At 41.9% G+C, this 26186-nt stretch overlaps 1 protein-coding gene across 4 annotated transcripts in view; it reads left to right on the top strand.

The window, feature by feature from the left end:
- The window catches only part of DLGAP1 (DLG associated protein 1), a 219123-nt gene that overhangs the window by 71882 nt on the left and 121055 nt on the right, over nt 1-26186 (top strand). For all 4 annotated transcript variants that reach the window (XM_065397967.1, XM_065397966.1, XM_065397969.1 and 1 more), the window contains exons 3-4: nt 1384-1561; nt 4987-5227. In XM_065397967.1, the coding sequence (XP_065254039.1) occupies nt 1384-1561; nt 4987-5227 (419 nt within the window). The remainder of the gene's footprint in view (nt 1-1383; nt 1562-4986; nt 5228-26186) is intronic.

The raw sequence follows: 26186 nt of genomic DNA, 5'->3' as shown, positions 1-26186 counted from the left end.
CAGCAGCTGCAGGTGGTGGGACCCCCTGCAATTGACCACCTGGCACCGCCGGTGGTGATTCCTGAGCTGCCCAGCCACTGCCACTGGCAGGGGTCTCCCCTACAGCAGCTTAGCCGCCACAAGCAGCCAGGGCCCCGTCTCAGCTCCCAGTCACCAGCGACAGCAGCAGAGGGACCCTGGAGCTGCTCAGTGGTTGCGGGCGGGGGGCCCCCTGCAGCTCTCAAATGCTGCCACTAGCAGGCCCCACCCTGCAGCTCCCCTACTGCCTCGAGCAACAGGGGACACACTCCCCCTGCAGCTCCCAGCCCTGCAGGGCAGTGGGGGTCCTCCTCAGCTCCAGTCCCGCAGGGCAGCAAGGGGACCCCTCCCCGCCACAGGGCAATGGGGTCCCTGCAGCTATCAGCCGCTCTGTGTGTGGGGGGGGCAGGCTGCTAGACCCTCCTCCCTCCCCATTTTGTCAGGGATGTTTTTAGTAAACGTCAGGGACAGGTCACGGCTTCCGTGATTTTTTGTTTTTTGTCCGTGACCTGTCCCTGACGTTTACTAAAAATATCCATGACAAAATCAGAGCTTTAGTTATGGTCGCTATTATCAAGTGTTTCAGCCTTTGGACCAGATCCTGCGCTCCACTTAGGACTAAATCAAGAATTGCCGCTCATCTTTTGGTTTCCAGGACTAGCTGCTCCAAGAAGCAGTCATTTATGGTGTCAAGAAACTTTATCTCTGCATCCCATCCTGAGGTGATATGTATCCAGTTAGTATGGGAATAGTTGAAATCCCCCATTACAGTTGAGTTTTCTGTTTTTATAGCCTCTAATTTCCCTGAGCATTTCCCATCACTCATCATCCTGGTCAGGTGGTCGGTAGTATATCCCTATTGTTATACTGTATTCTTCTTATTCAAGCATGGAATTTCTATCCATAGAGATTCTATGGTACAGTTTGGTTCATTTAAGATTTTTATTATATTTGACTCTACACTTTCTTTCACATATAGTGCCATTCCTCCACCAGCATGACCTGTTCTGGCCTTCCAATATATTTTGTACCCTGCTATTACTGTGTCCCATTGATTATCATCATTCCACCAAGTTTATGTGATGCCTATTATATCAATATTCTCATTTAATACCAGGCACTCAAGTTCACTCATCTTAGTAGTTAGACTTCTAGCATGTGTATACAAGCACTTATCAAATTTGTACTTATAAACGAACTGGAACTGGCCGATTTGCAGTACTGTACTGAATTTATATATGCCCCAGGGTTACATAATTTCTGGTTTGAGTCTTACTTTCCTGCAGAACAATTTACTGTCATTCCCAGTCACAGTTAAGCTATTTAGATTTGATGAAATGTCTCTTTCCCACTGTTTCCTTCAAGGATATCCAGCGAACACTCTCCAAAACTTCAAATCCGGAGCCACAGTTACTTGAGGGCAGTGAGTGAAGTCTCAATCAATAGGAGTTTGGACAGTCTGGACCCTGCAAGTCTGTTAACTTCTCCTAAATTCCGTTCCCGGAATGAGAGCTACATGAGAGCCATGAGCACCATTAGTCAGGTGGGTGGCAAGCATGCACAGCTAAGGACAAGATCAAAATCAGTCCCCAGCCAATTCAGCTGTATGTGCAATATGTAGAACCAGAAACCCTTTTTGTTTGTGCATTGAAGTCAGACATGCAACAAATTACATATTTTCAAAAGCATTTGAATTTTAAAAGGACTTATGGGGATGTTTTTCGTGTACATTTTTGTGAAGGAAGAAGATTTGAAAATGTCATAGTCTAAATTTTAAAAATTGTTTGGTGATTTTGGTTGCACAACATGAAATGTCTTAAAGGGGCCCGATTTTTAGTGGACAGGTGCTCAACACTCCCTCTAAGAAGTTTCAGGTTTAGCATACAAAATAACGAGTCACTTCTAAAAATGTAGGACTTGGGGTCCTAGTGAGAATGAGTTTTCCTTTAAGGAGTGGGGACCATAAAATGTTTGAGGGGAAAAAGAATAAGGGTTACTGGTATTTTCTATTCCACAATTGTTGTTTTGACATTAATCCAATATTTTGAAAAGGTTTATTAGCTCCTTTTACACATTTTTTTAAATTCTGATAGAGCTTTGACTTTACGATGTACATGGTACATATGTGTTTGGTTCACACATTAATTATGAAGATGTGCATTATTTTCCTGAAAAATCATAACATCCTCTTTTGTGCCAGCTACAGTCTGTCAGTTGAATATTGTGTACTCTGGGGCATTTTAAATTGTGAGTGTTGACACAGTAGAATAGCCTGCCCTTATATAAAATATGCATATGGAGTCATCATGCTGTCACATCTGTCTAGCTGCCATGCATGCAAAATAGGACACAGGTCAGGGATGTGTTGAGTGCCCTCAACTTTGCTTAAAAACAGTGGGAGCAAAGGATGCTCAGTACTTCACAGAGTTGGGCCCTAAAACGGTGCTAAGATAAAAAGTAATTTTCTTTGGGAAAACTTGAATGAATATGCACATTGAAACATCATAGTCAGATATGTTATTCTGCAAGGGTATTCTTGCATGTTGTGTATTTTTTGCCAACTAGTGTAAGGCACTGCATTTCATTTGGTGTTGTATGCTGTGATAAAGTTCCTCCTCTAACTTGGTACGTTCTGCGCTTTCTGGCGGATTTGCTCGCCTCAGAGGTTCACGGCAGTCCTCAGTTTGGCTCCTTTTGTTAGTGGCACAAACCTGCCGTTCATTCGGCTAACCTCATCACTGGCCAACATTGGGAAAAGGAGGAGAACAATCCCTGCAGTCTCTGTTGGCCCACCTAATGGGTCGGGGGACAGGCCAGAGACCTTCCCCTCTGGTGGGACCCACATATCAAATAGGGAGTTGAGGGGATGGGGGGAACCCGGGCCCGCCCTCTACTCTGGGTTCCAGCCCAGGGCCCTGTGGACTGCAGCTGTCTATAGTGTCTCCTGTAACAGCTGCGTGACAGCTACAACTCCCTGGGCTACTTCCCCATGGCCTCCTCCAAACACCTTCTTTATCCTCACCACAGGACCTTCCTCCTGGTGTCTGGTAACGCTTGTACTTCGCAGTCCTCCAGCAGTACGCCTACTCACTCTCAGCTTCTTGCACCTCTTACTCCCAGCTCCTCACACGCCCCTCACTGACTGAAGTGACGTCCTTTTTAAACCAGATGCCCTGATTAGCCTGCCTGTTTTAATGGATTCTAGCAGTTTCTTAATTGGCTCCAGGTGTCCTAATTAGCCTGTCTGCCTTAATTTGTTCCAGCAAGTTCCTGATTGTTCTGGAACTGCCCGTTACCTTACCCAGGGAAAAGGGACCTGCTTGACCTGGGGCTAATATATCTGCCTTCGATCACTCTCCTGTAGTCATCTGGCCCGACCCTGTCACAATGTTCTAAATCACTGGTAATAACTCATGTTGTAGATGACCATCACCGCTGTCACAATTTTGAACCGCCAATTTATGCCAGCAAAGGTAAAGGCCAATTTAACTGGATAGTACATTTTCAGTGGAGATTTCCTTTTTGGACTTAGATCAATTTTCATTTTAAAGTATTCATGGAATAAAAATAATGCTGTCTCTGTGTTCATATAATATAATTATCAAGGCAATCTAAAAGTATCACTGGTTGAACTTAAGAAATCCTGGCCCCATTGATGTCACTGAGTTTTTGCCAGTGACTTCAGTGGGGCCAGGATTTCACCCAGGGACTTTTATGCAGGATAAATGGGCTAGAGGAGTGACTTTGGTCCAAGATGAAGTCTGCCCTGCTCAGGCAGGGATTGCTGAATATGGACATTCAGAGGCATCATCTGCTTATTTTACGCTGTTGGAGTCTACAGCACTAGCACAAAGTATAAGCAGGTGCTGTAGAAACCGAGTTATGAAGGAAGCCAGCAGAAAACAGCAAACTGAAATTGTAAGTGTGGGATAAAACTATTTGACTCCAATTTAGACAGATTGATTTGTGAGATGGTTGAAGCTATCTATGCTTCGAAGAGTGTAGGCTTCCTTGCCAATAAAAATAGGAAGCTTAAAAGAAATCCTAGAAGTGAGCTCTGGGAGTCACCTGTCTGATAATCTAGTTTATCCCCTGCCAATGTAGGATTGTTCTTTACAACATAATATCCAGTGCTTTGTCCAGTGTTTTTTAAAGCAATCAATCTCTTTCCACTATTTCCCGTAGGAAGTTATTCCACAATCTAATAGATTTCACTGTTCAGAAATATGGCCTGATATTCAACCTATTTTTTCTTAAAATTCATCCCAGTATAGCATCTTTCATATCTTCCTAAACCATTCACATCTTCCCTTGGTCTCTGTGCCTTTAGAATGCCTGAGAAATAATGAAATCATGGTATACATTATTGTTTCAGATGTGCATTTTTCCTATGGTGGTGATTATAATTTTAATACCAATCTCAAGGCTCAATCCTGAGTTTAGAAATGTGGGTGCCCATTGCCATATAAACACGGGCAAATGGCTGCAAAGTTTGTAAGTTTGCAAGCCCATGTGGTTTTGTGTGTAACTCAAGCTAGGAGAGCCTGGCTCTTTGCTACTCTCTGGGAGCTGGTTCACAAAAAAGGGTTAAATAGTCTGTTATAGCTGCCAGCCAAGGGAGTTAGTCCTTTCATTCAAGTTGGAGAGGCGCAGACTCTTAATACTAGAAGTCCAGATTTAATCCCTGCTGTTGGCCCAAATTGGGTTAGTTACATGAGATTGGGGCTGAGCCCTCAATGTCCATAGCTCTGTATTTTCTTGACTCTGAACATGCACATTGTATATTTTTCTTGGAGAATTGTTACTGCATTAAAAAAAAACCATTTAAAGTGTAAATCATTTACTGTTCAAAGGGAACTTTTAATGGAAATTTTAAGTATTGTTCCATCTTTGTTTGTAAATGTTATTATAGGATAGATTGCTCTAATGGGATATAATTACAGGAAACTACCTGTTCTTGGCCTGCAGGTGAGTGAGATGGAAGTAAATGGTCAGTTTGAATCAGTCTGCGAGTCAGTGTTCAGCGAACTAGAGTCTCAGGCCGTAGAGGCCCTGGATTTGCCAGTGCCAGGCTGCTTCCGCATGAGGAGCCACAGCTATGTGAGAGCAATTGAGAAGGGCTGTTCCCAAGATGATGAATGCGTGTCGCTGAGGTCCTCATCTCCCCCACGCACGGCCACCACAGTGAGGACCATCCAGAGCAGTACTGGTGAGTAACAAAGAGGGAATTCAGGAGGGGGCAAAAGAAAAGCACCACTTGGCACAATATATATACACTAGTGGTAAAATCCTTGCTCCAAATCCTTGCTAGGCATGAAATGCACTGGAGATGCTATGTTTCTTCTGCATATGTGGACCAGACTGTGGGAAACCTGCATATCCCCACATACCATAGAACCATGCTCTTCCTGGGAGCAGGAGAGCCAATAGTGTAAGGAGAGACACGCAGATCCATTGACCCAAAAACACAGGGGTGGAGAGAACAAAGAGGTCACATCTGCTACTCTTCCTGTTCCCAGGAATGCAGCTACAGCGAGGCTGTGCAGGAGCAACACACTCTGGCTCTTGTTGAAATGGATCCTAATTGGCCCACAGCTGGGCAGATTGTTACTGGTACCAGTGAAAATTCTGATTCAATTTGCTCAATTCACAGCAGTTTATTGGAGAAAGAATTACACAGGCAATAAAAGATTATATAATGCGTCTCCCTAATAAGCCTCAATTCCCCAAGCATAAACCCTCAGTAACTATATTGGCCTTACACAGTATCCTGATTGGCAAACAAAGCAGGTTTAGTTACCAGTCCTAGATGGAGATTTCTTTTTCTTCTCTTCTCTTTTTTCTCTCAAGTACTTGGTCTGTCAAATGTCTCCCAAAGCAGGGTCTTGGTTACCCCGAGGCCCTCTGGTTCAAAAGTTCTCCAAAAATCCCTCATAGCAGGGTGTTGGCTACCCTGGGACTCTCTGTCTTACAGCATCACAGAACTCTTCAGATGTTAATTGGGGAACTAAGAACTGTACATATGATATTCTTAATATTTATACACTCTGCTCTCAAAGGAGTCTCATGTCCTCGAAATATGCCCTATGGACATTTCATTACTGTTTTTTCCTAATTAATATTTTAAAAGGGACTGCAAAACAGAGACCAAAAATCAGTTGATGTTTATACCCTCTCATAAATCATTCACTCGAGCTCTTAGTGTGGTGCCATCCAAAGGGGTCATTTTGACCCTGGTCAGCCTGTGCCACGTTCATTGATCGCGTGTTTTTGCGTTTTCTTTACTTGGTGAGCTGGCCTTCGGCTGATATGTTCCAAAGTTCCATGTTGAAACACACACACAGATAGAGCCTCCGATCACTCTCAGTAAATTTCCATACCAAATGTCTGATGTTAAGAGAACCCTGCTCCCAGAATCCTCTAGCAAATTCAGACATATCAAGCCATACCAAAATCATGTTCATCACATTCACTCATATCAATCACAATAATTCAACACCATCCCAACAGCCCTCAGCTGGTGTAAATCAATGCACTCAGTGGAACTATGCTGATTTATACAAGCTGAGGATTTGGCCCTCTGCTTGCAGATAAGTTGGGAGGATCCTCTTGCACAATAAAACCTGCATAAAGTCCTCCTCTTTGTGGTGGTGTGAGCACATTTTAAAAATTGGAGGGGACGAGGTGTGATAATGAATTACTCCTTCAGCCACTTTGCTTAAACAGGATAGCAAACAGTGGGGGAGGGGCATGTCCGTCTCACTCTCCTGCCCTTCATCCTAATGGGGTTCTGGCTTTGTAACAGAAACCAGAAGATATGAGGTTGACGATTTTTTCAAATCTTAAATTATCTATGGTTGCTTTAAAAAAAAAAATCTTGCTGTTTGATGTGCAAAGATAATCATGATGTCCACTAACCAGTATCACCAGAATTCATACTCAAGAAAAAAAAAACAGATCAGGGAACAAAAGCAAAATCTGTATTTTCAAAGCCCTATTCAGGAAAGCCAGAAACAAGGACTCTCAAGCTGTTTTCTCCAGAGGAGTATTGAAAAGAGCCTACTGCTTTTGACTTATTCCTCTGTATCCATTCTACTGCCTCACGCAAGCATCACTTCATTCTACATTCAAGTTGCTAGAAGCCATTTCATATTCCACCTACCATTTTCCCCCATGGTCTGTTAATTCTACAGTCTTCCCTAATTTTTTCCCCTTTTGTGTGTGTTATCTCACTCTTACAGTTGCTTGAGTTCCTTGTCTCTGATCCCTTTCCCCCTACAAGGCCACTTTTTCAACTGGTTTTCATCGTCAAAAGACTTTTTCGGTCCTTTTATCAAAAATGTGCCGCCTAATTTATACCATTTAAAATATGAAGTGTAAGCATTATTGGATGTATGTTGGCAACGCATCATAAACTTCAAAACATCTTTAACAACTGTGATAGTACAGTTCTCTTCTAAACCAATGGCTAGTAAGAAACAACTTCCAAACTACAGTGTTATGAATGTGAAAGGTCATTTTTCTGTGTGCACAATTTATCCATGTAATTTGCACCCAATCGCAGCTGAGGGATTTACATAAAATGTGTGTTTCATCATACAGTAATAGTTCGTTTCCAATGTGTTGGGAAGCATGCAGCTGAAGGCAGAGAGCTTGCAGTACGTAGGTGCCATTATTAGCCTGTAATGGATGCCTGGGTGTGTGAGATATCTTTTCAATAAATTGATTTTTTCTTAAGAATGAGAAAAGCTATGTTTAAAATGTTTTCTGTTTTAAAATAACTCTAATAATCAACCCACATAAGAAGAATGTCCATTCTTTTTGTACTCAAAAGGAAGTTTTGGTGGTTTAGAAAAAATGTGGGTGGGGTAGGGTATGAGTAAGAGAATGAAAGATGATTGTAGATGATCCCAGAGAGGAGAGACTGTGGGTTGGAGAATATGGCCCTAAAACTATAATATAAAGAAACAGATCTTTAGTCATTTGCTACTCCTTTTCCAGGTGCCTCTTTAAAGTCCAGAGAGGGAAGCACCTGCAGCCCTATACTGGACATTGCAGAAGGATTTAAAAGACTGCTGCAGGTTTCTGTTCTTTCTCCTGTATTATAGGAATTACTGGGTTATTTTGCTTTTTATTTTGTCTTTCTAGGCTCTTCAGGGTCACATTTTGTCCTTTATTACCACTTTAACCATATCTCTTATGGGGTTCACAACCTCAACTGGTAGTTTAATTTCATCCTAGGGCATCCATGTAATCTCTTTCGCCCTTGCCTCAGGCTAATTCACAGATAGGCAGTAATGCAATAGTCAGCCTAGGTAGTTCCTATTCGCAGTGTAGAAAAAAGAAGATCCTTTTTGACCCATGCAGTTAGCCAGAAATTCAGGGGTTTTGCAGGTTCTTCCAGTTAGGAGGAGAAATTGATGATGGAGTGAGGTAATTTTGATGTAATCTTGTGTACATTCTTTGTAAATAAACAAGTCCTGTTTCTGTGAACACAGGAGGAATTGAACAACAGGAGAGAAGTTTTCTTGCTCACAGCTCCAAACGTTTTCAGCCAGCACTCAGCTCAAAAGGAGCTCTTTCTCTAGGCTTTTCTCAGGGCCACATTCCTAGTTTTTATTCAAACTGTGTCGGGTGTTTCCTTGCTGCCTTCTCTGTACCTTTTTCCTCTCTTTCACAGACGCACAGTCCTTCACAAAATAGACACCAAAACCCCTCTGCCCACATGTGCCTTGCATGTATCTTTGTTTTGGGTGGTGATGTGGCTGGGGTTGGGGTGGAGACCCCTATTGTTTCAGCTATCTGCTTCTATAAAGGAATTTAACCATTTCTTACCACCATCTTGCATGATGGATGGTAGTAACTTCCGTTTCACCCCATAACAACAGATAGTATGTCTGTTAGTTACAGAAGGAGGGGAAAGGAGTCTCGGGTATATCTCCTTATAGGTGGTGTAACAGATATATTTGCTGCAGACATCAGACACAGTTATAATAAAATCTACATGCACTTAATAGTCCAGGACTAGAAACCTGTTCCACCTACTCCAGAAATACTGGCCTCTATCAATTCACATGTTCACTGTCAGTAGTAGGTAGCTAATGAGGAAAATAGGAAGGAGCAAAACCTCTGGCAAATAAATTGTAAAATTATCATAAAGCAAGCCAAGAAAGAATTTGAGAAGTAACTTGCTAAAGGTAAAAACTAATGGTATTTTTTAAGTACATCAGAAGCAGCAAACCTGCCTAATAGGCAGAGGGGCCACTAGATGACATAACACTCAAGGAAGACAAGGCCATTGCAAAGAAGCTGACCAAATTCTTTGCATCAGTCTTCACTGCAGAGGATGTTAGGGAGATACCCACATCAGAGCTATTTTTGGATGACAAATCTGAAGTACTGTCTCAAACTGAAATGTCAATAGAGGAGGTTTTGGAACATATTGATAAGTTAAACAGTAATGAGTCACCGGGACCAGATGATATTCACTCAAGGGTGCTGAAGGAACTCAAAAATGAAATTTCAGAACTACTAATTTTAGTATGTAACCTATCGATGAAATCAGCCTCCTTACCAGATGACTAGAAGGTAGCTAATGGTATACGGATTTTTAAAAGTTCTCCAGAGGGAATCCTGGCAATTACAGGATGGTGAGTCTTACCTTAGTGCTGGGGAAATTGATTGAAACTATAGTAAAGAACAGAATTATCAGACATATAGGTAAACATAATTTGTTGGGGGAAGAGTCAACACAGCTTTTGTAAAGAGAAATCATGCCTCACCAATCTATTAGAATTCTTTGAGGGAGTCCACAAGCATGTGGATAAGGGTGACCGAGTTGCTATAGTGTACATTGGTTTTCAGAAAGCCTTTGACAAGGGCCCTCACCAAAGGTTCTTAAGAAAGCTATGTAGCCATGGGATAAGAAGGAAGGTCCTCTCCTGGATCAGTAACTGGTTGAAAGATAGGACACAAAGGGTAGTAATAAATGGTAAGTTTTCACAATGGAGAGAGGTGAAGAGCGAGATCCCCCAAGGATCTGTACTGGAACCTGTGCTGTTCAACTTATTCATAAGTGATTTGAAAAAGGGAGTGAACAGTGAAGTGGCAAAGTTTGCAGACGATAAAAAATTATTCAAGATATTTAAGTCCAAAACATACTGCGAAGAGTACAGAGGGATCTCACAAAACTGAATGACTGGGCAACAAAATGGCAGATGAAATTTAACGTTGATAAGCGCCAAGTAATGCACATTGGAAAAAACAATCACAACTATACATATACACTGATGAGTTCTAAATTAGCTTGTTACCACCCAAGAAAGAGATCTTGGAGTCACCATCACCATGGACAGTTCTCTGAAACCTTCTAATCATTGCACAGCAGTGGTCAAAAAGGCTAACAGTGTGTTAGGAGCTATTAGGAATGGGATATAAAATAAGTCAGAAAATATCATAATGCTACTATATAAATCCGTGATGTGCCCATGCCTTGAATACTATGTGCAGTTCTGGTCACCCCATCTTAAAAAGGATATAATGGAACTGGAAAAGGTTCAGAGAAGGGCAACAAAAATGATTAGGCATATGGAACAGCTTCCATATGAGGAGAGATTAAAACGACTAGGATTTTTCAGCTTGGAAAAGAGATGACTAAGAGGGGATATGATAAAGTCTATAAAATCATGAGTGGTATAGAAAAAGTGAATAGAGAAGTGTTATTTACCCTTTCACCCAATACAAAAACCAGGGATCACCGGATGAAATTAATAGGCAGCAGGTTTAATACAAACAAGAGGAAGTACTTTTTCATACAGTGCACAACTAACTTGTGGAACTCATTGGCATGGGATATTGTGATGGCCAAAAGTATAATTGAGTTCAATTTACTCAATGGATAAGTTTATGGAGGATAAGCCATCAATGGCTAAGATTGTCAGGGACGCTGTACTTGGGGCATCTCTAAACCTCTGACTACCAGAAGCCTGGAGTAGAAGGCAAGACTGGATCACTCAATAATTACCCTGTTCTGTACACTCCTCCTGAAACTCTTGTATGGGTCACTGAAGGAGAAAGGATACCAGGCAAGAAGGACCATGGTCTGACCCAGTATGGTATCTCTTATATTTTTATCCTCGAAGAGGGCCTGCCACTCGCTCACTCATACACACACAGCCGTGATTGTACATTGCAGCAAAGACTTTAACTGCTTGTGGCCTCGGGATATACCAAATTAAGTTACATGAGGTAGTAGGACCACAGGAAAAAGAAAAAGGAGAGTTCCTACCCCGTCACTTGCTACAAACTCCTCTTCTTAGAAACCCAAAATAAACAGATTTACTATAGACTGAGTGTAGATATCCATGGCCCCAGCTATGGTAGGTTTTACTTGTCATCAGTCTCCTGAGGAGCGCCTTCCTTTTAACTTGGTACAGAATTTTATCTGATCACCTCTCTCTCACGTAATGGGTGGTGACAGCACATTCTTACAAGGCCTGGTCTACGCCTAAAACTTAAGTCGACCTAGCTACGTTTTTCAGGGATGTGACAAATTCACAGACATAATTAAGTCCTGGTGTAGAACACTGCAAGGTCAACAGAAGAATTCTTCCATCGACCTAACAACTGCCTCTCAAGGGGGTGGATTTAAATCAACATTGCTGTAGTAAGTGTCTACACTACTGCAGCGTAGCTGCGGCGCTACAGCTGTGCCACTGTAGCACTTGTAGTATAGACATACCCTAGGACTCAGTCCCTTATAAATGCATATGCCACTGACATCTGGGCCTTGACAATATTATCAAAAACATTTGGTCCCTGTGCTGGTCAGCGTTAGTCATCAAAGTCTATAGTGTACAGGAGAGCATTTGGGAGGAGGGTATTCCTTTTTTTTCTTCTTTTTTAGTGAAACCAAATGAATCTGAAATAATCAGAGAATTGATATGTTATAACAACTCTTTCAGGACCACTCAAATGTGACCTCTGTGGGGTTTCGTTTAAAATTAAGCTCCCTAACTCTTCATTTCATTCAGAGTCAACTAGATAACTATGTGTTTAAACATCATAGGTTCCATTCTGCATGTATGTAGCTCTCACTGTAGGGGCATAGTTACAGCCTAACCAGAGCTGACATGTCTTTTTTCAATTTATCTTAAAGTTCGGTCTCAACTTCCATGAAGGCCTTATTTAGCTACTTTTTATCCAGCTCTTTACTGGCTATGCCTCACTCTTGGCATTTTCTCCAGCCGCTGTGACTCCTGGCTACCTGAAAATCAAACTTAAAATCCTAAGTATCTGTTTCTTTATGGACAGATTGGCCCTTGGACAAAAAGCTCTGAGGAATCTAACAGAACTTTGAAATAGCTGGTGCTCAGTCAGTTCCAACTTTCTCCCCCGGGTACATGTGCATTTTATTTCTAAATACTTCCTGCCACAAGCTCTTTATTTATTTCAATTGCAGTTTTTCTATTTGGTATGCAATCCCCTTAGATCAGTGGTTCCCAAACTTGTTCCGCTGCTTGTACAGAGAAAGCCCCTGGTGGGCCGGGCCGGTTTGTGTACCTGCCGCGTCTGCAGGTTCGGCTGATCGCGGCTCCCACTGGCCGCGGTTCGCTGCTCCAGGCCAATGGGAGCTGCTGGAAGCGGCATAGGCCGAGGGACGTACTGGCTGCCGCTTCCAGCAGCTCCCATTGGCCTGGAGCAGCGAACCGCAGCCAGTGGGAGCCGCGATCGGCCGAACCTGCGGACGCGGCAAGTACACAAACCGGCCCGGCCCACCAGGGGCTTTCCCTGCACAAGCGGAGGAACAAGTTTGGGAACCACTGCCTTAGATATTTGTACATAAAACACCTAGCCTGTCTTGGCCAGATATCCAAAGGAGGAAATAAAAGCAGCCTATTTAGCTGAAGAATCTAAATAAGCAAATATTGAGTAAAGGATTTTTTAAAATTTAAAGTCATAATTAAGTTCCCTTTCCAAAACAAAAAAGCCTTGTATCCCAGCTGAACCTGTGCAACAACTGATGTACTGTGTAGCCACCAGATTACAAAGGGACCAACTTGAGTGGTTGGTTTTTGTTGTTGTTTTTTTTTATATATATTTTCTTTTTGGTTGGTTGTTTTTGTTTTTTGTTTTGTTTTTGTTTTAAACAGAAATTTTTGATATCTCAAAAACCCTCACAGGACAGGAAAACCATTTCCTAACTAGCTCTATTATTGTGTAGCTTTCCTGTTTGCTCTTCCCGCAGTCCCTTACTAACTTAGATCAATACATTCATTCAGAAAATTCTAATAACCCACCATAGTTATACAGTACCTTTACTTCACTAACTAGGACATTTACAATATTCATACTATTACATACTATTATATCTCACTCTATTATATGTCAGCAATCATAGATTAATGCATAGCAGCTTCTCATGTGTCACAATGTTTGTGATATTCAATATCATTTTATTAAATATAAATTTAAAAGCATATTTGGGATCCTTACTTTAAAGTAATTTCTAGCTTTGTTAGCCTGGCAAAGTGCTCCTTGTGTGCTCTCTTCATAGCTACATGATATAAAACAGGGATTAATAAAGCAAAATCTAAGACGAATGTTTTGTTTGATTGGTTGTTTGATTGATTGTTAGCTTTCCAGTCAAGCTACAATAATAGTGTGGCTTTTGCTTCCTAAATGTCTTCTTCATGCGCTGTGCATGTCTCCATCTCTATATAAAGTAGTAAGATCATGTTCTTGATTTTTCATTTTAAAAGGCTACTTTTAAAAGCAAGGATAAAATACAGTTTTATGTGGAAAGCCTGTTTCAACTGCAGTTTAACTGTCTTCTAAGAATTCACAAAAATTTTGCCAGACTTCAGTGAGCTAAGTTTTCTATTTCATCATGTAGTATTCCATCCATCTGATCGCTAATTTAAGGTATCCGTTTTTTTTTTATTTAACTGACTTTTTAACTTTTAATCCCATTTTCCTTGTTCCCAACTCAGAGTTTTCTGCATCAGCCAGTATATCCATATACCAGATAAATACAGTACTGTTTGTGATTCTTTTCTCAACCTCTTATGACTATCATGTAAGATTCTTTTTTCTTTTTACATATGTCACTTATCCTTTCCCACGTTAGCTTCTTGAGGTCAGCCTGCTCTTAGCGAATTCTTTATTTCCTTGGTTAGCCATCCATGCTTAGAAGAGCTTTTTGTCTATAATATCTTTTGCCAAATCATCTTGGGGAAAAAGTGTATTATTCAGCTACATGCTCTATGTGTAAGAATTGTTGAAAGTGTCTTTCATTTTGATGAAGCTAGCTATAGAATATCTGATTGTTAGAGCTGTTATGGGTTTGACAGGATTAAATGAAATAAGAAAGCATAGATTTATTCAGAGAAGGTGGTTTTATCGGAGATGCATAGATAATCAGTTAGTTTTACTAACTAAACATATTGGGGGTTCATTCATATATAGTTTATAAGGTGCAATTGTGATTCCTTCATTGTGAATGTCTTTGTATATTTGAATTAATTGAATGCTTCCTCGGGCTGCCTTTTGTCATGTCGGGAATGGGAGGATTTAAGCAAAAGTTGGATTCCCTTCTGCCTTAAACTCCTGTACTCTGCTTGCATCATACATATGTGACACTTTGGGGATTTACCCAAACAAGTAAGGGGTTGTGTCACCCCTGCCCTGGAACCCTGGGTGCTTAAGTGCAGTACAGCTTTGGCTCAGAGCCCTGACACCAGTAGCCTGCTTTTACAGCCCAGTGACCTCATCCTGGCTTCCACCATCCTGGTTACTTCTAGCAAGGTGACACCGACAGTCCTTCCAGTCCCAAAACCAGCTCCTCTGCAATGCTCAGCCCCTCTTACTGTAGCACGCAGAAAACCTTAGCAAGTTTGCTGCTATGTAGACAGTACACAGTACAAGCCTGCCAGTTGGCTGAGAATGTTGCTCTTCAGTTTGAAACACTGAGATGGTTGTGGAATAAAACAAGATTTAGTTTATTACCAAAAAACAGACATTTAAGTGTTACCAAGTAGAAGGAATTTAGAAATTGTTACAAAGAAAGTAAAAATATGCTACTTAATAAACTCGAGCCTTTTGTTCAAAGTAGTTTTCTCACCACAGTTGTTCTTCCAGTATGGCTGGCCAGTTCTTAGCCCAGATCCAACACAGAGCTCAAAGTGCTTGCTTTCTTTGTCTCATCCAGTGAAAGATGCTGAAATGGCTTTCTCGTTCTGCTTATATCCTCAAAGTTTATCTTTGTTTTCAAAGTCAGGAAGCCCTCCTGGGGGCTCCACTTGCTGTGTCCACCAGGGAGCTGATGCCATGTTAATTTTTGCAGTCTCCTCCCGTCACCATGGTAGTTAAGCGGCCATCTCCCCCACTCGCTGGTTTGATGGCCTTGTTTACCTTTTATGTATATGTACTTCTTTTGTTTTCTTTGCTCAATTTACATTGGAGACACATTCAAGCAGGCAGGATCACATTCCTTCATTTAAGGCGGGGTGAGTTAAGCCCTACCTGCAAACATATTTTAAGGGCATATTTCCAGCACACATTTAGAATTTTTCATATATCACCCATACACACACCACGCCATAATAATAATGACCAGCATGCTACCAGTTCTCATATGACACCTTACATGACACCTTTTAGATACAGATTATAACAACAGTGAGCTGGGGTGCACTGAGCTGATCAGGCCAGCTGAGACTCACTGCTAGATACCAGGGAGCCCCTTGCTTTCTGGCATTGGGGTGCTCTTACAGTTACAACATGCTTATGTGAAATTTATATGCATCATTGTGTGATCAGAGGTGCCAAACCCATTTTGCGCAGTCTCAGGAATCAAATTTGGGGTGATATAGGCTTTTTCATCAGAACAGGAGTGTGTGAGTTCACATGGACCAAAATTTGCCCAATATGGTTATTTATTACAGCGGCAACCAGTTCCCCAGTGAGACTGAGATCCCATTGCGCTGAGTGCTGAGCAAAGAGACCGTGAGAGACAGTCTATGACCTAACAGTTTGACAGTCTGAGGCCTCAGTTCTACAGACACTTATGCATGTTATTAACTTTACTCATGTGAGTATTCTCACTGACCTCAACAGCACTAATCCCATGATTAAAGTTAAATATATGCATAGTGTTTTGCGTACTCAGGGCCTAAATTGAGACAAAATGCAACAAGCTGATATAAGAAACAAGTAGAGGGAGCAGAGGAGGTGTGATGAGTGTAACAGTGACTGAAAGGTCGTTCCGTCGGCTGGCCATGGGCACATGTTGCAGGCTTGAGAGTTGGTTATTGGTTATTTTTTTAAGGATATCAATACATTCGAAATTTTAATGATGTCAGTGGTCCCCTGGGTAAATATTGTTTCAAATCAATAACTGAAGGCTGGCTTCAACGTATTTTCAACTAACTTCTTTGGTTGCCTGAACTATGAGTGGGCATCAGTTCTGATACAAGAAGAGAATTCTGATCTCAAGGAAACAAATTTTCTCTGCTAATCTGGGCTAAAATCATGGGCGGCGGGTATCATAGGTAGGGGGAGGCTGTGCCTCCCCAAACAGCCTAGAGTGACCCTGCCCACGCTCCGCCCCCAGGCCAGGCTGCTCTGTCCTGGCTGGTTGGGGCTGGCCAGCCTGTCTCCTGCAGGGACTCAGGGCGACTGGTGCTGGGGCCTTGCTGCCGGCCCAGTGCTCAGACCACGCCGCCCAGCGCACCGGGGCTGGGGACACTGCAGCCGTGCCACTCAGCACTCTGGGCTGGCTGCCCGGTACACCGGGTCTGGGGCCGCGGGCTGCGGTGAGGGTGCTCTGGGCGGAGGGGGGCAGAAGGGGAGGGGGAGCAGAAGGGAAGGAGTGAGGCCTTGGGTAGAAGGGGAGGGGCCGGGGGCTAGCCTTCCCCAATGGCTGGGTCACCGGCTGCCCATGGCTAAAATTGTTGTGTGACCCAAAATATAAAATAAAAATGAGACGGTTTCGACTTACCAGATGAATTATGAAAGGACTATATAGCCCTTGTCAAGAAGACTGTATGCAAATTAGTCCTCAGTTCCAATGAATCAACAGAATTCTGATACATATTTTCCCCTGTACAGCTGAGCAGAAAATCATTCAAATTTTACCTTATATGGAAGTCTTACTAAGCTTCTAATTATTTTTGTTGACCTTCTCTATTTCTGCTGCATCCTTTTTGAGATGGGAGTGACCAAACTATCTTCAAGATGAAGATGTACCACAGATTTGTATAGTGGCATTAAATTTTCAGTATTATTCTCTGTCCCCTTTTTAATACAGCCAAACATCTTGCTCATTCTTTTAAATACAGCTGTGCATTTACCAGATGATTTCACTGAGCCATCTACAAGGGCCTCTAGGTCTTGTTCCTGAGTGGTTACAGTTAATTTAGAATCCATCAATGTGTAAGAATAATTCATGTTGTTCCTTCCGATGTGCATTACCAGGTGCTTTTCTGCACTCATTTTCAACTGCCAATGTGTTGCCCAATCACTTAGTTTTAAATCCTTCTGAAGTTTCACATAATCCTCTTTAGACTTCACTAACCTGAATAATATTGTGTCATCCACAGATGATAATTTTAGCACATTGAGATACTATTGGACTTTGCAAGCACTCACAGACAGGTTTCTTTGGTTTTTTGAAACAACGGAGTCATTTTGTTTTTAATCAAAATCTTTGTAAGAATTTTTAATAAGTGGATTTAATGAGCATAGCTCCTGCAGGGTCTCTTTACTACAGAACAACTCCTTTGGAGCCATTACACTTCATCATGTCAATACTTCCCATTTCAAAGTTCCCATATTGGATATTTATTTACCTGATCCAATGCATATTATATATTTTCAAACCTCCTAAGTATGTATTTATGCAACAGTTCATAACAGTAATTGGCTTTTTGAAGTGGCTGTGGACTATTGGCACATACATTATTAAGCAGTTCTCAAAGCAAATACTCTATTGTTTTTTATAATACCATAAAGGAGAAACCCAAAGGAAATGCAGCAGCAACAATAAACATACATTTAATAAGTAGTAAGGATATGACATATACATCCAAATGTAATTTACCTTCTTATGCCTTGGTATGCTCCTCACTGATTTCAGACGCTTGCAATAACAAGGCACAGTAGGACTTAAAAATACAGGGATGTGAAAAAAGTCTAATGTTATTTGTAAAGAGAGAAAATTTAGCTGACTTATTAGAGCCTGGTATCTGCTTGATCAAAGACATTACAGGCAGGTGCTGGTATTTGATCCTAATGCTCCTCCAACCATTGTTCTCCCTAGAGCTCCTCTAGATAGAGTAAATGGATATTCTGGTCTTCAGAAATTACTTTCCCTATCGAATTTGGCTTTGGTCAGTTGGGAGTGCCCTAAAATTGCATTCCTCTTAAAATTTAGTAAACTGTCTAATAAGAATAATTCCTAGTCACTCTGATCAAGGTTGGATTTGAACTACACTATCAAAGGTACAAGACAAATAAATAATTGTGCAGATCTCTCTAGTAGGACAAATCTTCAGTTTGTTCTGTTGCAAAAGACTTCCAATTTTTGTCCTGAAGCTTTTCGTCAGTACGGCCAAGGGAATAGTAAAACCTGACTTAATAATCGCATTCTTTTTGTTGTAATGATTCTCCAATAAGTTGTCTGTTCAGTTAAAATAAAACTTAGGTTGGAAAGTTTGAGAGAAAAGTCAAAGTTCTTGCAATATTATAACAAAATAGATGATGATTATGATACACTTTTTTTGGCTTTAAAAGTTGTAGCTTTCTTCTTGGCTTCCTTCAATTAAGTTAGCATAGTATGTTATCTGTAAGTGGTTTACTTTGTAAACTGCCAGATAAAATGAACTAACTATGTCTGAAACAGTATCATTAATATTATGTTATTTTAGAAATGCTTTCAGCAGGTCAGAAATTAACAAGCTGTGCATAAAACTGAGGCAGCCCAGGCATTATAAAAATAATCTGGCTGTCTCAAAATGCCTTTAGAAAATCTCACTCTCTGGACCCAGTGTAGTGTATGAAAAATAATTTACACCTGTCATACTGATATTGCACTTTTAAAGAGGTGTTACCTCACTCAGCTCTATGAATTCTTACTTGGCATTTTACCTGCAAGTCAAAGATATCTAAAGTTTAACACTGTAAAAAATGGTTCTAAGAATAAAATGTGTAAATACTGCATTGCACTTCACTTTCTGTACGGGTGTTCTGTTTTAACACACGCTCTTCAATAGGGCTACTGCACTTTGGTACTCGACTTTATTAAACTGTCATTCACGTTATTCTCACTGTGCATCTGACCTAACGCCCATTAAAGTCAATGGATGTCTTACTATTTACTTCAATGAGAAGTGGATTAAACCCAATAGCACAATCTTTTTGCAATGCTCAACATGCTTGTTTCCTTGGGATGTTGTTATAAGACAGGTGCAGCGTAATCACCATTCCCCATACACAAAGAGTTGAGTTTCCCTTAAAATGTTAATGCACAACTCAATTTATTCTCCATGGAAAAGACAAATTAATCACAGTGTTAAGGGCAAGAAGTTAGCTATTAAGTTTCCACTGTCAGCCTTACCACTATGCTTCTTAGCTTTGCTCCACGTTTCACTGAGGCCTTATTTACACGGGAGAATTGTGTCATGTTAGAACATGTGTTAATGACGGTGAATTGATTATAAACGAACACTTGTGTTTGTCACGTCGTCTGGTCATGGAGACAATGTTAAAAAGGACTGTCTTTGTCTACACTGAGTGTTTAACATCATGTTAATTAACACCTGTTCTAATACAATGTAATTTCTCAATCTAGACAAGACCTGAAACCCCTCCTGTAACTCTACTTATCCTCACAACTCTCATGCCTTCCAGCCTTCAGGTACAGGCTACCAGACTCCCCGTAGTCTCCCCTCCATTTTTCCAGTACTGGGATGGGACTATATACTTTCCTTGTGGAGGATCTGTGAAAGTTAGGAGGGGTCTTCAGTGCAAAGACTAGCAGTATGTCCTGTAAGCACGGGTGGGACTGCTGGATGACAATTTTAGGAGATGCTGAGCTCACATAATGAAAGCTCATGTGTCTATAAAGGAGTAGGAGTTTATACAGTTCTAGCTTTTAATATTCTAACCAAGAATTGTTCATAGTATTCCAGGGAACATGTCCTCCTCGAGGAGCAACTGGTTTGATGGTGTAAAAATAAGCTATTTTTGAGTTATCAGATGACCAAGAAAGGTTGGACTCATTTTATAATACAGAAATGTGCTGCATCACACAAAAATAGCTTGCTCCAAAAATGTAGTTCTCAGTTATGCCTGATCCTACAGGGAGGAATGGGTGCCCAATGTTTTTATCTTACTTACTCCCCCTTAACTCCAGCACACGCTTTCACAGCTGTGCAGAGCAGAGCTGGATGAAGTGTTTTGGACAAATAGTTTATTCAGTGAAAAATGCCAGGTTGACCAATACTATTTGCAAATTTTACATGAATTTGTAGAATAGTTTGGGACAAAAAAAATGCCCTAAATTCATGAGCGGACTTAGGAGCCATTCACAAAATCAGAGGAGGAGGTGGCAGCAGCAGCAGTAGCCTTATACCCAATGGTTAGGGCGCTCACCTGGGATGGGAGAGACTTGGGTCTCTCACCTGCTACAGAGTGGGGATTTGTAGCTAGATCTTCTACATCCCAAGTGAAGTGCCATTAGCACTGGCTTACGGGGGGTGAGGGGGCACCTCCGCCACCTCCTCTGTCATTGTAGCCCTTCATTTCCTTTGCCTTTATTATTTTTTTAAATATAAATGCCGAGAAACAAAATATTTTGTCTGACCCAAAACAAAAATTTTGTCAACTTTTTTGATTTGCTGGAAATTCTGAAAAGTTTTAGTTTCAGTTCAGGTCAAACCGACTTTTTCTTTTCCATTTTTCAGCACTGTCAGTGAACCAAAACATCACTTATTCACCCAGCTGTAGTGCAGTGACATACGAGGGCATCTCTTTCTCCCTCCAAGATCCCCATGGGCCATGTCTAGAGTAGGAAAAGAAGGTACATTTAAAAATGTGTTAGCTAACACGTTGTAACGAACACATGTTTAATAATGTGTTTGCTGGCTTCCCTCCTAGTGAGTAGATACACACCAGGTGTTTGGTAGGCATAAAAAGTAATGCCTTCTTCAAAAGTCTCTTCGTTGCTTTGAAAAGACAGACTCAAATAGTGAATGGAAAATATAAAATATGACAGATAACAATGGGTGAGGAGCGGTAAACTTAAATTTGGAAATATAAGGTGCCGAGTTATTTGCTGTCTCTTCTCCCCCCCTCCCCTATCCCCACCCCACACCGCCCGGTCACACTTGCTCTTTCCCCAGTATGTTTACTACATTTTTAAGTATACAATTGCAATGCAGTGCACTCTGTCATGCTGTAAAAGTAAGCTAGATTTTTCTTTTAGAATTTACATGGCAAGTTTTGCTGTTTTATGGCCTAATAGTGTGAGGTACTGTGTATCCTCAACTGCCAGCATCACAGGCCTGGTCCATAATTTCCATATCCCTGATGTCACAGAAGCATCTCATTCATCTCCTTTGCTGCAGAGAGAAGAGACTGGGTCAGGGGAATAAATGTGTGGGAAGCCAGCTTACAACGTCTTTTGAAAAATATAAACCTAGCTTTTGTAGTTCTTGTTCTGATGAAAGCTTAAATCTCAGAGGCAAGCTTTAAGCTTTTACCTGTCTCCCTGCGAGAAAAGCTCCCTAAGCAGTGATTTAAAAAAAGATTCCTATCACTCCTGATCTATGAGAGTCTTTAAAAGCCGTCTTTTTTTCATTGTTCTCTTCCCTCTGGAAAATAGGAGTGATGTAAAGCATGATTTGTAAATCATGATTTCTGGACAATCTCTTCAAATGGAATTGTTCGTTATCCATTACGTTACTAGATAACAAATCTTGGGGAATGTATACCTTCTATTGATTACTTGTCTCGGAAAGCAATCGTGCCACAACATACGCAAAGCAAGGGCCACTGACTTTTGACCAATGGTTAGATCATCCCCTTTGCTTATATGAATGAAGGAGACCCAAAATCTGTCAGATCCCAACTGGGAGACAAAAATAGTGGGAAGGGCAGCTTGATGGGGTTTAATATGAAAAGACTCCAAGCTTGTAAAACTAAACTGGCTCTTTATTAAGAGAACTATTTCCAGACATGCTGTGACTGCAACTAGCATTCCTAGCCATTTGCACACACAGACTTACTTTCTGGTGTCTCCTGCAAACTCTTCCCTCCTTCAACCTGTGCTCCTCCCTCCAAATCCCCTGCAGATTGCTACATCTTTCCTTGTAATAACTTTTGTTGTCGTTGTGTATTTTGTACAACTTTGATAATTTGTTGGGGCCAGAGGTACTAGTATATAGTCCACTGTAGGGACATAGCCTTTAGTACCATCCCATTGCAGTGTATTAGGCCTCATAATTTGTAATTGTACTCCAATCCATTCAAAATGATCTGGAGACACTGGAGAAATGGTCTGAAGTAAATAGAATGAAATTCAATAAGGACAAATGCAAAGTACTCCACACAGGAAGGAACAATCAGTTACATGCATACAAAATGGGAAATGACTGCCTAGGAAGGAGTACTGCAGAAAGGGATCTGGGGGTCATAGTGGATCACAAGCTAAATATGAGTGTAACGCTGTTTCCAAAAAAAGAAACATTACTCTGGAATGTATTAGCAGGGGTGTTGTAAGCAAGACACGAGAAGTAATTCTTCTGCTCTACTCAATGCTGATTAGGCCTAACTGGAGTATTGTGTCCAGTTTCTGGGTGCCACATTTCAGGAAAGATGTGGACAAATTGGAGGAAGTCCAGAGAAGAGCAACAAAAAATATTAAAGGCCTAGAAAACATGACCTATGAGGGAAGATTGAAAAGATTGGGTTTGTTTAGTCTGGAGAAGAGAAGACCGAGAGGGGACATGATAATAACTTCTTCTGTACTTGAAAACTGTTACAAGGAGGAGGGAGAAAGTTGTTCTCCTTAACCTCTGAGGATAGGACAAGCAGCAATGGGCTTAAATTGCAGCAAGGGCGGTTTAGGTTGGACTTTAGGAAAAACTTCCTGTCAGGTTAGTTAAGCACTGGAATAAATTGCCCAGGGAGGTTTTCTAATCTCTGTCATTGGAGATTTTTTAACAGCAGGTTAGACAGACACCCGTCAGAGATCATCTAGATCAGTGGTTCTCAAAGCCGGTTCGCCGCTTGTTCAGGGAAAGCCCCTGGCGGGCCGGGCTGGTTTGTTTACCTGCCGCATCCACAGGTTCGGCTGATCGCGGCTCCCACTGGCTGCGGTTTGCCACTCCAGGCCAATGGGGGCTGTGGGAAGAGCGGCCAGCACATCCCTCGGCCTGCCCTCCCACAAAAAATTGGAGTAGTAATTTAGTGTGATGATGTAATTCCTGCTATTAAAAATTAACTAAATTACACTTTTACCAAGGCTGGGATTTCATGTGGCCATATACTCTTGTGTTGTCAATCCTTATACGCTTTGCACACCTCACCTCTCAGTTTGCCATTCATGCCTGACCAATAGTTACACTCCCTGGCTCATCTCAGGCATGCCTCTATTCCCAGGTATGAAGCATGTATCCGTCACATGAAGTTAACTTTTAAATAGGCTGGGATTACTATTAGACCCCTTTTAATGAAATCCAGTTTTGCGCACACAGCTCGTCCCTTACCTAGGAGTAAAGAGTAACCTCCGGTGGCACTTGCTTTTTGCAGTCTGGCTAACCCTGGAGTATGAACTGTTTTACTGCCTGTAGCACCCCATCCTGTTCAATGCTGTGTTGGATTGCCTGGAGCATCCCATCAAAGACACGGAGATATTGTAACATGTTGATAGACTCGATTTCCTGTTCCACCGAACTATCTGTGTTTTACTTTGTAAGGTATGTCCTGCTCATTGTATCTGACACCAAGAGTGACTTTCCTGGGCAGTACCTTGTCTTCACCTCATAGAGCTGGAGTCTCAATAACATGCATTGTGGTTGCTTGGGTACACTCAGCAGTGACTTCTTCATGATGTTTTCTAATGGCTTGTGATCAAAATGCACATCCACCTTGTGACCACAGGTTAGGGTGACCAGATGTCCCGATCTTATAGGGACAGTCCCAATATTTGGGGCTTTTTCTTATATAGGTGCCTGTTACTCCCCACCCCCGTTCTGATTTTTCACACTTGCTATCTGCAAAAAGAACAGGAGTACTTGTGGCACCTTAGACACTAACAAATTTATTTGAGCATAAGCTTTCGTGGGCTACAGCCCACTTCTTCGGATGCATAGAATGGAACATATATTGAGGAGATATATATACACACATACAGAGAGCATGAAAAGGTGGGAGTTGTCTTACCAACTCTGAGAGGCCAATTAAGTAAGAGAAAAAAATTTTGAAGTTGCTATCTGGTCACTCTATCACAGGTGAACTGATGGAATCATTCCATTCCAAGAGCACAGCCAGTAGCTCCTTTTCTGTATGAGCATATCCCCTTTCAGTGTCTATCAGGGCTCTATTAGCAAATGCTATGGGCTGCTGGTTTTGCATCAATGCTGTTCCAAATGGTTGTGGTACTTTGGGACTGATGCCTCTTGTGGTTTTCTTTACTCTGTCAAATGCCTGTTCCTCACCATTCTGCATTTTTGTGTGTTAATTGCCTCAAGAGTTTGTAGGCTTCTGACTGGTGTATACAGAATCTGGAAAGACAGTTGGCCACCCCTATAAATCACTGGACTCCCTTGCCATCCTTTGGTCTGATCATTTCCTTAATGGCTCTCAATTTCTCAGAAGTCCACAGATATCTGAGATGGAGACCTCAGTTCTTTGCTTCAGCTTGTCTGCATTCAGCCTAATATTCCACTTCCAGCACCTGTTTAGGAGTTGTCACAGCTTGGTATCATGGTTATGGATTGCCTCTTCATTGAGTATGGTAGCTACAATCTTGATTCCTGGGAGAGCCTGGTTCAATTTACACTGGAACACCACTGAAGTCAGGCTGATGCCCATAACCATTCGTACTCAGCAGTACCTGCCAAAAGGTATGGCAAAGGTTGTCCGGTGGCTGGATGGCTTATCTAGCCCAATATTCCGGAACCCATTCTTAACATCACAAATCTTGAACACTTTTGCTCTGGATAAATCAGGTACCAATCAGTAGTAATGAGCAGTGACTTCTTTTCATTGCGCTAGTCAGTGATTTTGAGTCAAAGTGCTGCCTCAGTTTATCTGATTGTTTGTTCACCACTACTAGGCTGCTGATCTAGTCTGTGCTAGTTTCAACCGGTGAAATGATGCCTCTTCTTTGAAGGCTTGATAGGTTCTCCTTCATTGACTCCACTGGAACTAATGGAACTCTCCGTTTCAGAAATCTCACAGGCTGCATGTGGAAGTATATTTCTAACTTCAGCTTGCCTTTTAAGTGTCCATTCTTCTAGCCTCCCACAAACGATTCTATCTTTTATTAGGAAATCTTTAATCTCTCCAAAATTACATGTAGATGCCAGATTTCTCAGCTGTGTACCATAAGTATCTATTCCCTCTTCTGCTTCTTGGTTTCAAGTTTGCAACAGTGTGCTCAGAGGGCTGGGCGGCCCAGTGGTAGGCATTCCTGACTTCTGGCCCCTCTCTTCCCTGGCAGAGGTGCCAGAGTCCTTAAGGAAGGGTGGTGGGGGACTCGGGCCCTTCCTCTCCACTAGATCCCAGCCCAGGGCCCTGTGTGAAGCAACACCGACAGGGTTCTCCCAGCAGAAAGTCTAAATCCACTGGCTTGGGCTACTTTCTATCTTTGTCTTTTCAGTTTGGGGTGTGGCCTCTATATTCCAAACAGTCTGTAGTGGCTCAACTCAAGTGAACCTTTTGTGGTGCCCTGCTGCAGTCTCAGGTCCCTCTGGGCAGGGTGGCTGTAAGATTGGTGGGGCACGATGTCTCTATAGTTAACTCACATTGTTCACTTACTGCTAGGGTTACCATATTTCCACAAGCAAAAAAGAGGACACGGGGGGGGAGGAGCCCCGCTCTAGCCCCGCCCCTGCCCCGCCCCATCCACTCCCTCCCACTTCCCACCCCCTGATTGCCCCCCT

Source organism: Emys orbicularis, chromosome 2, assembly GCF_028017835.1.
Source record: "Emys orbicularis isolate rEmyOrb1 chromosome 2, rEmyOrb1.hap1, whole genome shotgun sequence".
In the NCBI taxonomy this organism is placed as follows: Eukaryota; Metazoa; Chordata; order Testudines; family Emydidae; genus Emys; species Emys orbicularis.
Note: the sequence above shows the minus strand (reverse complement) of the source record. Positions and strands in the feature narration are given on the sequence as shown.